The sequence below is a fragment of the Cherax quadricarinatus genome, chromosome 62 (assembly GCF_038502225.1).
Source record: "Cherax quadricarinatus isolate ZL_2023a chromosome 62, ASM3850222v1, whole genome shotgun sequence".
Lineage (NCBI taxonomy): Eukaryota > Metazoa > Arthropoda > Malacostraca > Decapoda > Parastacidae > Cherax > Cherax quadricarinatus.
In genome coordinates this window covers 18,511,423-18,526,775 of record NC_091353.1, presented here as the reverse complement: position 1 = coordinate 18,526,775, position 15,353 = coordinate 18,511,423, and the positions used below count along the sequence as shown (strand labels likewise).

Genomic DNA, 15,353 nt, shown 5'->3' with positions numbered 1-15,353 from the left:
TTGGACACCCCGCTAAACACTGCAGATCCACAGCAGAATGCCCGGCCTGCAGAGCAGCAGATCATTCCAATACGTTGTGTAGTCTTCCCCCCTCTTGTCTTAATTGCAGGGAACCTCACCCATCCTTTTTACGCCGTTGCCAGGTTTATCGTAATGAACAAGAGATCCGTTTTCTTAAGTAGCGTGAGGGCCTCGCTTACACTATGGCTGTCTCTCAGCTCCGCCTTCAAGGTAAACTCTCTTCGTGTCCTGTATGCTCAGGTAGCCCGAAGACCTCCAACCTCGACGGTCCTCCCCTCTCAATCCCTCTGTCTCTGTGTCTTCCGGGGTCGCCCCAGTTTCTAATTCTTTAGCAGTTTTATCCTCTGACACTCCTACCTCTGCACCACTTACTACTTCTACTTCATCTTGCTAACTCTCTTCTCAATTTACAAAACCTCACAGATCTACACTTTCTTCACATCCATCACCTGCACAAAATATATGTCCTTCCTCGGAGCTTCGTTCTCACCCTCTTTTCAGCTCTAACACGAAGGTAGAGGTTCACCCTCCCCCTATTGTAGTCCCATCTTCTGTTCCCCCCGTCTTCCTCTATAGTTACCCTCCAACCTCCTTCCTCTTCTATTACACTGCAGGCCTCTTCTACTCCAGCCAATGCATCTCTCCAGGTTCATACTCCCTGCTCCCCTCAGACCTCTTTGGTTGCTTCTGTGGTTCCTCCGACCTTTCCTTGCAACGCCTTTCCTGTCTCTTGACATCATGGCATCATCCTCTTCCTTATTAACTGAGACGTTAGACGCTATTTCCAGCTATATTGAGGAGACGACACATCCAGTGGACACTGGGACTCCCTCTACTCCTTCTATTTCACGACCCTCGCAACAATCTATTCCTCCGCAACATTCACATTCTTCCTTGCTTACACGCTTACCCTTACACCCACACGCTGACTTTACAGATCCTAATAACCCATAGGTTTTTATCATTTCTTATTGTTGCCAGTTTTATTTCTGTACATAATGTCTTTTTTTACAATGGAATATTCGTGGCCTTAAGGGCAATCAGGGAGAACTCCAGGTGTTGCTCTCCCAGTTGTCCCCAGTATGTGTTGGGTTGCAAGAGCCCAAAATTCGTTCTGCGGTCATTCACCTCATTTCGGGCTACATGCTGTTATATTCTTCAGATCCTGTACCTGACAAATCTTTTAATGAAAGCATGCATCCTGTGTGCGTTGATGTACCATATCAACAAGTTTTTATTCATTCCCCGCTGCATTATACTGCAGCTTGGATTTATTTACACAGATGGTTTACAGTTTGCTCTCTCTCTCTCTGTCTTTCTCCCTCCTGTGCATTCTGTATCTCTGATATTGCGTTTTTAATTTCTTCTCTACCGCCGCCCATTTTGCTGTTGGGTGACTTTAACACTCACCACAACCTGTGGGGTGGGTCCCACTGCAAATCATGGTGAGCAGTTGGAGGCTCTTCTCACTTCTCACCCTCTTCATGTTTTAACTACAGGTGCTCCTACCCATTTTGACTTGCGCACTCAGTCTCTCTCCTGCATTGATCTTTCTATCTGTTCCTTGCCCATTGCACTTGATTTCATGTGGTCTGTTCTTCCAGATTTACATGATAGTGATCACTTTCTTATCCTCCTTACTTCTGCTACATATATCCATCCATTTTGTAACCCTCGTTGGCAATTTGCTTGAGCAGATTGGGAATTATACTCCTTTGTTACCACCTGTTGCTAGGAACCCCTTTTGTCATCTGTTGATGAACTGGCGCACCAGTTTTCATCATTGGTCTTGACTGTGGTGATTTGTTCTATCCCCCAAACCTCAGGTAGGCATTCTATGACATGCATACCTTGGTGGTCGCCTACATGCGCCCATGCAGTGCATTTAACCCTTTCAGGGTCCGTCCCGTAGATCTACGGCTTTATGGTGAGTGTCCAAACCGTAGATCTACGCCATGAGCTCAGCTCACTCTGATAAACTGTGAGTGGTACATTTGGGCCTAGATATGAGAGAATACATCTATGTGGTATGTGTGCACCACATAAAACAGATCCTGCAGCACACTGTGTATAATGAGAGAAAAAAACTGAAATCATGATTTTTTTATTAAAACAGCAACTTTGCAGTGTTTTTTCGTATGTTTTTTATAGTTGTATTTGCGATTTCTTGGTCTCATTTGATAGAATGGAAGACATATTACAGAAATAGAGATGATTTTGATTGGTTTTAGCACTGGAAATGGCTTGAAACTGAGCTCAAAGTAGCGGAAATGTTAAATTTTTGCCGATATTCAAGAGTAAACAAACGACCTCACACGTCTAATACACGTCAGCTGGTGGGTCTAATATACATTCACAAATATGGTGATGATATTTATACAATTATTACAGTATTGCATAGCAGTAAATCTTCTATTTTTTGGTGTGAATAAAAATTCATTATGTGAATAAAAAATCAAAATGGAATTTATTTGTAAAGCCTCAAAACATGACTAATGAACAGAGGAAATGTTAGTTTAGTGCCAGGAATGCCTACATTGTTTATTCTGGACCCTATTTTGAAATTGGAATATTTTGAACTTTGTGTTAAATTGGCCAAATTAACAATTTCCAATCACTTTATTTTGTAGTTGAAACAGTTGACTTGGCGATTTCTTGTGCTCAATCGATAGAATAGAAGTAATACTAGTTAAATAGCTAAGAATTTGGTTGATTGGAATAATGTAATTGGCCTAAAATGGGAGTCAAAGTCGGCAAAATCGCCGATTCGTAAATATCACTGACACATCAAAATTCGCGAGAGCATAATTTCGTCAATTTTCCACCAAATTTCGTACTTTTTGTTTTATTACCTTCACAAAAAGATTCTCTACGATTTCATAAGAAAAAATAACAAATTTTTTTTTTGAAAATTCTTGGACACTGGTGCGTGACTCCAGATTTGGGCCTTGGACCCTGAAAGGGTTAAAATGTGCTGCATGGGGCCGTTATCGATTTAACCGTACCGCAGAGAGTGTGTTGGATTTTAATTGGGCAAGGGCCGTTGCTCGCTGCGTTATATGTGATGCCAAGAGCACTTGTTGGCGAGACTACGTGTCTACTATTACCTCATCTTCCCATATGTGCACGATTTGGAGAAAGGTGCAGAAATTGTGTGGTAAGTACGCTCCGGACCCAGCTCCCGTTTTGCGGGTTGCTGGAGGTGTTGTCGCAGACCCTTTAGAAGTTGCCACAGAAATTGGGAACTATCTTGTCCGTATCTCCCGAGGGCTTCACTTCTGTCCCTCATTTCTTGCATCTAAACCTACCAAGGAGCACTTGCCCTTAGATTTCTCCTCTGATTGATTAGAGCTGTATAACGTACCTTCTACTCTTCTAGAATTAGAGTCCACGCTTTCCATGTGCTGGCCATCGGCACCGGGACCTGACGATATCCACATCAGTATGCTACACCATCTTCATTCTACGGCCCTTCCTGCTCTTTTATGCCTTTTCAATCTAATTTGGGAGCAAGGGGTTCTCTCACAAAACTGGAAATCAGCTACTGTACTACCGTTTCACAAACCTGGTGCCCCAGGGCTTGACACCTCTCACTATCATTCCATTGCCCTGACCAGTGTGGTCCGCAAGGTGATGAAACAATAGGTGAATAGATGTCTGATGTGGTTCTTAGAGACACAATAGCCTTTCCCCTCTCCAATATGGCTTTCGCAAAGGCCACTCTACTTTAGACTCCTTGCTCTGCTTCGACACATACTCGAAATGCCTTTGTTAACAACCACTCTGTCCTAGCGATTTTTTTCGATCTAGAGAAGACATATGACACCACTTGGAGGCATAACATTCTAGCCCAAGCCCACTCCTAAGGCCTCCATGATAACCTACCAAACTTTGTTGCTGCTTTCTTGTCCGATAGACATTTTTGGGTCCGTATTGGCACCTCGCTTTCCTCGGACTTTGTACAAGCCCAAGGAGATCCACAAGGTTGTGTCCTCAGTACTACTCTTTTTCTCTTAGCTATAAATGACCTGCCTTCCAGTCTTCCTTCGCATATTTGGTCATCACTTTATGTTGATGACTTCGCTGTAGCTTACTTGGGCGCTGACTGTCGACTAGTAGCGGCCTCCCTTCAGGTAATGATAGACCAAGTCACCCATTGGACCACATCTCATGGCTTTAAATTTTCCAGTACGAAAACCCGATTCACTAGACGCCCGCTTATACTGGATACTCCCTTGTACTTACAGGTTCACGCATTCCGACGTGATATGGTCAGGTTTCTGGGCCTGCTCTTTGACCGCTGGCTGATATGGAAACCTCACATTTCTTCATTAAAGACAACTCGCCTTCATCAGTTAAATCTCCTTAAGGTTCTTGCACATCATTCATGGGGAGTAGATCGTCACACTCTCCTCTGTTTGCATTCCACCCTAGTCTTGTCCAAGCTAGATTATGGTGACCAGATCTATTCTGCGGCTTCTCCTGCAACTCTAAAAAGTTAGATCCTATTCATCGCCAAAGTCTCCGCCTGTGCCTTGGTGCCTTTCGTTCGTCCCCTGTTGAGAGCCTCTATACAGAGGCAGATTTTCCATCCTTGTCTGATTGCCGTGATGCTCATTGCCTTCACTATTTTGTTCAATCCCATGACCTCTACAATCCTTCCATATATAGGATAGTCACTGATGTTAGTAAACGTTCTTTATTTGTTCATCGCCCCTGTTTACTTCGTCCCTTTTCTCTCCACCTACATTTGTTCTTGTCCTCTCCTCAGTTACCACCTCTCTATGTTCATGTAGCCTCTCACTTTTCCCTGCCCCCTTGGGAAGTTCCGGCTGTTCGTGTCTGTTCTTTCCCACTGCCATGTGCGAAAGCCCAACTACCTGTGGTAGCTTTCCGCTCTCTTTTTCTTGAACACTTCCACTCTCATTCTCATGCTATCACAGTGTACACCGATGGTTCTGAGTCTTCTGATGCCGGAAATTTTATACACCTCACCCTTAGTTCTTCATATCCAACTTTGGTTACGCTGTATCTCTCGCAAACACAGAGAGAGTTTTTTGCTGGATCCCTGGTCATGTTGACATACAGGGCAATGAACAAGCAGACACTGCTGCACAGTCAGCAGTACATGACCTCCCAGTTTCATATAGAGGTGTTCCATTCACGGACTATTTTGCTGTAATTGCTACCCATCTTCACACCCGTTGGCAACAACGTTGGTCTGATCTGCTCCATAAGAAACCTCATTCTATTAAGCCAAATATAGGTTTCTGGCCATCTTCTTGTCATCAGTATCTAGGTTAGGAGACTACTCTCTCCCGTCTTCACATCGGCCACACTCGTCTTACTCATTGGTATCTCATGGAGAGGCGTCCTGTTCCTCTCTGTGAGAATTGTCAAGTTCCATTATCTGTTAGCCACATTCTGTTGGACTGCCCACTCTATCAACGAGCACAAAGAATTTACCTCCAACGTCGTCTCCGCTCTGCTGCCCTTTCTTTACCTTCCCTTCTTGCTGACGGACCCTCCTTTAATCCGGACACTCTCATTGCCTTTTTGACAGCAACTGATTTACTGCACAAACTTTGATGATGATGATGATGATGTCTCTGACACACTTCTCAGCCCTTTCCATCTTAATCTCTAGCTACCCACTACCCCTGCACTATCCACTGCCCCTCTACACTTCATACCCTAATAATCATCCTTTTCCTTCTTACTACCCATTACCCCTGCATTCTTCCCTGCCCTGCTGTGCTGTATATCCCTTGTGGTTTAGTGCTTCTTTCTGATTATAACGATAATGTGAAGGGATTTAGGGAAACCGGTTAGCCGGACTTGAGTTCTGGAAATGGGAAGTACAATGCCTGCACTTTATAGGAGGGGTTTGGGATATTGACAGTTTGGAGGTAAAGTGGACCCTTGAATTTAGTAGTCCCTTTTCTGTATGCAAAACTATTGTTATTCTCTATAAAATGTATTTTTTGTTAATATTTCCCGTGAGAAATAGTTTTGCATACAGAAAAGGGACTACTAAATTTGAGGGTCCACTGTACTTCTAAACTGTTGTATCTGAGCGCCTCTGCAGACAGTGATTATGCATGAGTGAGGTGAAAGTGTTGAATGATGATGAAAGTATTTTCTTTTTAGATCACCCTGCCTCGGTGGGAGATGGCCGACTTGTTAAAAAAAAAAATAGATGATTCTACTGCCAAGACTGGCAGTAGAATCATCTGAATCAGTTGAAACTTCATGGTTACTAGAAGTCAGAGTATGCGAACACAGGTGTGCTTACACTGTAGTTTAAGTGCGCCTCTGGGAAGACAGTGATGGAGTGAATGATGGTGAAAGTTTTTCTTTATTGGGCCACCCTACCTTGGTGGGAAATGGCTGATATGTTAGTAAAAAAAAGAAAAACTCATGTAATTAAATTTGTTCTTAATTCTCTATGTTTTATAATCATTTTCGTTATTGTCATTATCATTCTTACTCGCAGGTGGATTCAAAATCATACAATAGTTTCCCGACACACGGTAACACCAAGACTTACCGGCACCACATGCGAGATATGAAAATTCGTAAATACTACGATCTGAAGCATGTAGCACAAATGAGAGTTGCCATAACTAACGTGATGGAAGCCACTCTGGAGTCTGCCTTTCAGCTCATCTTACAATTGTATATAGTTGGCACTCGTTATACCGAGCTGGATAAGGTCAGTGTAAAAACGCACTTGTATTTGTGTTGATAAGTTTTTATTATGATGTTCATTTGTTTTTACAGCCAGGCAGAAGTAGGACACCAGGAATTCAAGTTTTGGCAAGCTTATCTGTTGGAAAATATCTCCCTCATTACTATGGTAACTAATACATTGATATTTTCAGATTTTTGATAGCTATTAAATTCCATGGACAGTGGAACCTTGACTTACAAGTTTAATCCATTCCAGGAGCTAGCTCGTAACTCAATTTACTCGTATATCAAATTGATTTTCCTCATTTAAATTAATTGAAAAGCCATTAATTCGTTCCTGCGCTCTGGAGAGACAAGAAAAAATACTTGAACATGACGCTATTATCAACTGTACAGCTTGTTTATCTATCACAATTCATCTAATATGACATAATAAACAATATAATTAACACAGAAACATGATATATACTCTAGAATGAATAAAATAGGCCATAATGTGGTGGCAGTGGCAGAAGCATCTGCCATTTCGTGTCCAATTTGACTATATAGTATCTTCCCATGCTCTTAGTGCAAGAGAAAATGGAGTATTTTTGAGGCTAACTGCAGTAGATCACTAGTTTTCTAAGGAAAACATTGAAAATATTGTATATAAACACACAGTAAATCATAATACACTACAGAATGTAAAGAAATAATAGAATGTTTATATAAAGTGTACATGTACAGTGGACCCCCGCATACCGTTGGCATCACATAACGATTAATCCGCATACCGCTTGCTTTAATCGCAAAAATTTTGCCTCGCATACCGCTTAAAAACTCGCTCACCGATTTTCGTCCGAGACGCGTCCAATGTGCGCCCTCAGCCAGCCTCACATGTGCCGCCAGTGGCATTGTTTACCAGCCAGCCTCCGCGGTAACATCCAAGCATACAATCGGAATATTTCGTATTATTACAGTGTTTTCTGTGCTTTTTCTGGAAAATAAGTGACCATGGGCCCCAGGAAAGCTTCTAGTGCCAACCCTACAGCAATAAGGGTGAGAATTACAATAGAGATGAAGAAAAAGATCATTGATTAGTATGAAAGTGGAGTGCGTGTCTCCGAGCTGGCCAGGTTGTATAATAAACCCCAATCAACCATCGCTACTATTGGTAGTACAGCTGCTGCTGCTGCTGCACTGTCAGCTGCTGCTGCTGCTGCTGCTGTAGCATCGTCTGCTGCTGCTGTAGCATCGTCTGCTGCTGCTGTAGCATCGTCTGCTGCTGCTGTAGCACTGTCAGCTGCTGCTGCTGCTATAGCATCGTCTGCTGCTGCTGTAGCATCGTCTGCTGCTGCTGCTGCTGCTGTAGCATCGTCTGCTGCTGCTGCTGCTGTAGCATCGTCTGCTGCTGCTGCTGCTGTAGCATCGTCTGCTGCTGCTGCTGCTGTAGCATCGTCTGCTGCTGCTGCTGCTGTAGCATCGTCTGCTGCTGCTGTAGCATCGTCTGTTGCTGCTGTACCACCGTCAGCTGCTGCTGCTGCTGTAGCACCGTTGTTGGTGTGGCTTATTGAGAATACCAAGAAACAATTAACCCCAGAGGATTTGCCACCCAGGATAACCCAAAAAAGTCAGTGTCATCGAAGACTGTCTAACTTATTTCCATTGGGGTCCTTAATCTTGTCTCCCAGGATGCAACCCACACAAGTCGACTAACACCCAGGTGAACAGGGAAAAATGCCTGGAACTAGTGCTCATATTGGTGAATTTAAAGCCAGCAAAGGTTGGTTTGAGAGATTTAAGAATCGTAGTGGCATACACAGTGTGATAAGGCATGTTCTGGAAGAAAATACCAAACAGGACCTACAGTACTCAGGAGGAAAAGGCACTCCCAGGACACACTGTCTCATCAGTCATTGCTGCATCTTCAATAAAGGTAAGTGTCATTTATTCCTCATTTAGTAGAGTAGTACATGCACAATATATACTGTGCATGTACTACTCTACTATTGTGCATGTATCCTTCTCTTTGTGTGTAGGAAAATGTATATTTCATGTGGTAAAAAAATTTTTTTCGTACTTTTGGGTGTCTTGCACGGATTAATTTGATTTCCATTATTTCTTATGGGGAAAATTCATTCGCATACCGATTATTTCGCATACCAATGAGCCCTCTTGCATGGATTAAAATCGTTATGCGGGGGTCCACTGTACTTACACACTGAACATAACTGATACAATTTTTGTTTAATCACTGAACATAACTGATATGTATATCCTGCGAGCTGCTTCTCTCTCAACCACGTCAGCAGCTGCTTCTCTCTCAACCACGTCAGCAGCTGCTTCTCTCTCAACCACGTCAGCAGCTGCTTCTCTCTCAACCACGTCAGCAGCTGCTTCTCTCTCAACCACGTCAGCAGCTGCTTCTCTCTCAACCACGTCAGCAGCTGCTTCTCTCTCAACCACGTCAGCAGCTGCTTCTCTCTCAACCACGTCAGCAGCTGCTTCTCTCTCAACCACGTCAGCAGCTGCTTCTCTCTCAACCACGTCAGCAGCTGCTTCTCTCTCAACCACGTCAGCAGCTGCTTCTCTCTCAACCACGTCAGCAGCTGCTTCTCTCTCAACCACGTCAGCAGCTGCTTCTCTCTCAACCACGTCAGCAGCTGCTTCTCTCTCAACCACGTCAGCAGCTGCTTCTCTCTCAACCACGTCAGCAGCTGCTTCTCTCTCAACCACGTCAGCAGCTGCTTCTCTCTCAACCACGTCAGCAGCTGCTTCTCTCTCAACCACGTCAGCAGCTGCTTCTCTCTCAACCACGTCAGCAGCTGCTTCTCTCTCAACCACGTCAGCAGCTGCTTCTCTCTCAACCACGTCAGCAGCTGCTTCTCTCTCAACCACGTCAGCAGCTGCTTCTCTCTCAACCACGTCAGCAGCTGCTTCTCTCTCAACCACGTCAGCAGCTGCTTCTCTCTCAACCACGTCAGCAGCTGCTTCTCTCTCAACCACGTCAGCAGCTGCTTCTCTCTCAACCACGTCAGCAGCTGCTTCTCTCTCAACCACGTCAGCAGCTGCTTCTCTCTCAACCACGTCAGCAGCTGCTTCTCTCTCAACCACGTCAGCAGCTGCTTCTCTCTCAACCACGTCAGCAGCTGCTTCTCTCTCAACCACGTCAGCAGCTGCTTCTCTCTCAACCACGTCAGCAGCTGCTTCTCTCTCAACCACGTCAGCAGCTGCTTCTCTCTCAACCACGTCAGCAGCTGCTTCTCTCTCAACCACGTCAGCAGCTGCTTCTCTCTCAACCACGTCAGCAGCTGCTTCTCTCTCAACCACGTCAGCAGCTGCTTCTCTCTCAACCACGTCAGCAGCTGCTTCTCTCTCAACCACGTCAGCAGCTGCTTCTCTCTCAACCACGTCAGCAGCTGCTTCTCTCTCAACCACGTCAGCAGCTGCTTCTCTCTCAACCACGTCAGCAGCTGCTTCTCTCTCAACCACGTCAGCAGCTGCTTCTCTCTCAACCACGTCAGCAGCTGCTTCTCTCTCAACCACGTCAGCAGCTGCTTCTCTCTCAACCACGTCAGCAGCTGCTTCTCTCTCAACCACGTCAGCAGCTGCTTCTCTCTCAACCACGTCAGCAGCTGCTTCTCTCTCAACCACGTCAGCAGCTGCTTCTCTCTCAACCACGTCAGCAGCTGCTTCTCTCTCAACCACGTCAGCAGCTGCTTCTCTCTCAACCACGTCAGCAGCTGCTTCTCTCTCAACCACGTCAGCAGCTGCTTCTCTCTCAACCACGTCAGCAGCTGCTTCTCTCTCAACCACGTCAGCAGCTGCTTCTCTCTCAACCACGTCAGCAGCTGCTTCTCTCTCAACCACGTCAGCAGCTGCTTCTCTCTCAACCACGTCAGCAGCTGCTTCTCTCTCAACCACGTCAGCAGCTGCTTCTCTCTCAACCACGTCAGCAGCTGCTTCTCTCTCAACCACGTCAGCAGCTGCTTCTCTCTCAACCACGTCAGCAGCTGCTTCTCTCTCAACCACGTCAGCAGCTGCTTCTCTCTCAACCACGTCAGCAGCTGCTTCTCTCTCAACCACGTCAGCAGCTGCTTCTCTCTCAACCACGTCAGCAGCTGCTTCTCTCTCAACCACGTCAGCAGCTGCTTCTCTCTCAACCACGTCAGCAGCTGCTTCTCTCTCAACCACGTCAGCAGCTGCTTCTCTCTCAACCACGTCAGCAGCTGCTTCTCTCTCAACCACGTCAGCAGCTGCTTCTCTCTCAACCACGTCAGCAGCTGCTTCTCTCTCAACCACGTCAGCAGCTGCTTCTCTCTCAACCACGTCAGCAGCTGCTTCTCTCTCAACCACGTCAGCAGCTGCTTCTCTCTCAACCACGTCAGCAGCTGCTTCTCTCTCAACCACGTCAGCAGCTGCTTCTCTCTCAACCACGTCAGCAGCTGCTTCTCTCTCAACCACGTCAGCAGCTGCTTCTCTCTCAACCACGTCAGCAGCTGCTTCTCTCTCAACCACGTCAGCAGCTGCTTCTCTCTCAACCACGTCAGCAGCTGCTTCTCTCTCAACCACGTCAGCAGCTGCTTCTCTCTCAACCACGTCAGCAGCTGCTTCTCTCTCAACCACGTCAGCAGCTGCTTCTCTCTCAACCACGTCAGCAGCTGCTTCTCTCTCAACCACGTCAGCAGCTGCTTCTCTCTCAACCACGTCAGCAGCTGCTTCTCTCTCAACCACGTCAGCAGCTGCTTCTCTCTCAACCACGTCAGCAGCTGCTTCTCTCTCAACCACGTCAGCAGCTGCTTCTCTCTCAACCACGTCAGCAGCTGCTTCTCTCTCAACCACGTCAGCAGCTGCTTCTCTCTCAACCACGTCAGCAGCTGCTTCTCTCTCAACCACGTCAGCAGCTGCTTCTCTCTCAACCACGTCAGCAGCTGCTTCTCTCTCAACCACGTCAGCAGCTGCTTCTCTCTCAACCACGTCAGCAGCTGCTTCTCTCTCAACCACGTCAGCAGCTGCTTCTCTCTCAACCACGTCAGCAGCTGCTTCTCTCTCAACCACGTCAGCAGCTGCTTCTCTCTCAACCACGTCAGCAGCTGCTTCTCTCTCAACCACGTCAGCAGCTGCTTCTCTCTCAACCACGTCAGCAGCTGCTTCTCTCTCAACCACGTCAGCAGCTGCTTCTCTCTCAACCACGTCAGCAGCTGCTTCTCTCTCAACCACGTCAGCAGCTGCTTCTCCATTTTTTCATGGACAAAGGTCCATGTTATTGTAACGCCCTTGGCTGGCGCTATAGCCTTTATCGACTCCTGCTGCTTTAGTATCGTACATATAGTAGATGTACTGTGCTGGTATTGTCTGGCTAAATCCACAACTCGTGCACCTTGCTTATGTTTATTTATGATTTCATGCGTTAATTCCATGGAAATTGTTGTCTTTTTCTTCTCAGCACTGCCCTTTGCACTTACTTTCTTAGGACCCATAGTTAGAAAAGTGAAATTTGGCTAAATGACTGTCAAAATTGTAAGCAAACCATGAGAGAACTGCTTTGACAGAGATGTAAACATGTGTACTGCCAACTAGCAGCAGCATTCTGAGCTATTATTATGTACGTATTATGTACATATTTTTTTCTTTGAACAAGTCGGCCATCTCCCACTGAGGCAGGGTGACCCCAAAAAAGAAAGAAAATACTTTCATCATCATTCAACACTTTCACCTCGCTCATACATAATCACTGTTTTTGCAGAGGTGCTCAGAACACGACAGTTTAGAAGCATATACGTATAAAGATACACAACATATCCCTCCAAACTGCTAATATCCCAAACCCTTCCTTTAGAGTGCAGGCATTGTACTTCCCATTTCCAGGATTCAAGTCCGGCTATATAAAAATAACTGGTTTCCCTGAAATCCCATCCCTAAATATTACCCTGCTCACACTCCAACAGATCGTCAGGTCCCAAATACCATTCGTCTCCATTCACTCCCATCGAACACGCTCACGCACGCCTGCTGGAAGTCCAAGCCCCTCGCCCACAAAACCTCCCTTACCCCTTCCTTCCAACCTTTTCGAGGACAACCCCTACCCTGCCTTCCTTCTCCTACAGATTTAAATGCTCTCCATGTCATTCTACTTTGATCCATTCTCTCTAAATGACCAAACCACCTCAACAACCCCTCTTCAGCCCTCTGACTAATACTTTTATTAACTCCACACCTCCTAATTTCCACACTCCGAATTTTCTGCATAATATTTACACCGCACATATCTCTTAGACAGGACATCTCCACTGCCTCCAACCGCCTCCTCGCTGCTGCATTCACAACCCAAGCTTCACACCCATATAAGAGTGTTGGTACTACTACACTTTCATGCATTCCCTTCTTTGCCTCCATAGATAACGTTTTTTTTGACTCCACATATACCTCACCGCACCACTCATCTTTTTTCCCTCAGTTCTATGATTAACCTCTTCCTTCATAAATCCATCCACCGACACGTCAACTCCCAAGTATCTGAAAACATTCACTTCTTCCATACTCCTCCCCCCCAATTTGATATTCAGTTTTTCTTTATCTAAATCATTTGATACGCTCATCACCTTACCCTTTTCTATGTTCACTTTCAACTTATTACCTTTACACACACTCCCAAACTCATCCACTAACCTTTGCAATTTTTCTTTAGAATCTCCCATAAGCACAGTATCATCAGCAAAAAGTAACTGTGTCAGTTCCCATTTTGTATTTGATTCCCCATAATTTAATCCCACCCCTCTCCCGAACACCCTAGCATTTACTTCTTTTACAACCCCATCTATAAATATATTAAACAACCATGGTGACATTACACATCCCTGTCTAAGACCTACTTTTACCGGGAAGTAGTCTCCCTCTCTTCTACACACCCTAACCTGAGCCTCACTTTCCTCATAAAAACTCTTTACAGCATTTAGTAACTTACCACCTATTCCATATACTTGCAACATCTGCCACATTGCTCCCCTAGCCACTCTATCATATGCCTTTTCTAAATCCATAAATGCAATAAAAACTTCCCTACCTTTATCTAAATACTGTTTACATATATGCTTCAGTGTAAACACTTGATCTACACATCCCTCACCCACTCTAAAACCTCCTTGCTCATCCGCAATCGTACATTCAGTCTTACTTCTAATTCTTTCAATTATGACCCTATCGTATGCTTTTCCTGGTATACTCAGTATACCAGGATGATGACACTGTGCTCTTGGGAGATTCTGAAGAGAAGCTGCAGAGATTGGTGGATGAATTTGGTAGGGTGTGCAAAAGAAGAAAATTAAAAGTGAATACAGGAAAGAGTAAGGTAATGAGGATAACAAAAAGATTAGGTGATGAAAGATTGGATATCAGATTGGAGGGAGAGAGTATGGAGGAGGTGAATGTATTCAGATATTTGGGAGTGGACGTGTCAGCGGATGGGTCTATGAAAGATGAAGTGAATCATAGAATTAATGAGGGGAAAAGGGTGAGTGGTGCACTTAAGAGTCTGTGGAGACAAAGAACTTTGTCCTTGGAGGCAAAGAGGGGAATGTATGAGAGTATAGTTTTACCAACGCTCTTATATGAGTGTGAAGCATGGGTGATGAATGTTGCAGCGAGGAGAAGGCTGGAGGCAGTGGAGATGTCATGTCTGAGGGCAATGTGTGGTGTGAATATAATGCAGAGAATTCGTAGTTTGGAAGTTAGGAGGAGTTGCAGGATTACCAAAACTGTTGTCCAGAGGGCTGAGGAAGGGTTGTTGAGGTGGTTTGGACATGTAGAGAGAATGAAGCGAAACAGAGTGACTTCAAGAGTGTATCAGTCTGTAGTGGAAGGAAGGCGGGGTAGGGGTCGGCCTAGGAAAGGTTGGAGGGAGGGGATAAAGGAGGTTTTGTGTGCGAGGGGCTTGGACTTCCAGCAGGCATGCGTGAGCGTGTTTGATAGGAGTGAATGGAGACAAATGGTTTTTAATACTTGATGTGCTGTTGGAGTGTGAGCAAAGTAACATTTATGAAGGGGTTCAGGGAAACTGGCAGGCCGGACTTGAGTCCTGGAGATGGGAAGTACAGTGCCTGCACTCTGAAGGAGGGGTGTTAATGTTGCAGTTTAAAAACTGTAGTGTAAAGCACCCTTCTGGCAAGACAGTGATGGAGTGAATGATGGTGAAAGTTTTTCTTTTTTGGGCCACCCTGCCTTGTTGGGAATTGGCCAGTGTGATAATAATAATAATAATAAAAAAAAAAATTTTACAATGTCTTTTGTCCCCCTTCCCTTTATATAAAGGGACTATATTATTATTATTATAATTATTATTATTAATTTAGGGAACTGAAGCTCTGTGCAAAAACTCAGTGCACATAAAAGGCCGAAAAATCTGGAATTCACTACCTGTGAATATAAAAGAAACACTGTCTGTTAATAAATTCATGTCTCTTCTTAAAAATCACTTACCCACAACCAAATAAATACTGAATAATTGTAACCTGTGACCCAATCATTCTTTGTTATTTTTAATTACTACATTATCTAACAGAATACTCCATTCTGCTGAATGCATAGCAACACAGTAAATGACCATATGACCTGTCTTTGAAATACTCATTTGTGCTTAAACCTTTGGGGGTTTCGGTCGTACG

General features: G+C 44.9%; 1 protein-coding gene across 1 annotated transcript in view; it reads left to right on the top strand.

Annotated features, from left to right (window-relative positions):
- Positions 1 to 15,353, top strand: part of LOC128687208 (uncharacterized) — a 274,565-nt gene that overhangs the window by 87,259 nt on the left and 171,953 nt on the right. Inside the window, exon 7 of the mRNA XM_070098520.1 lies at positions 6,518 to 6,736. Within this exon, the coding sequence (XP_069954621.1) occupies positions 6,518 to 6,736 (219 nt within the window). The remainder of the gene's footprint in view (positions 1 to 6,517; positions 6,737 to 15,353) is intronic.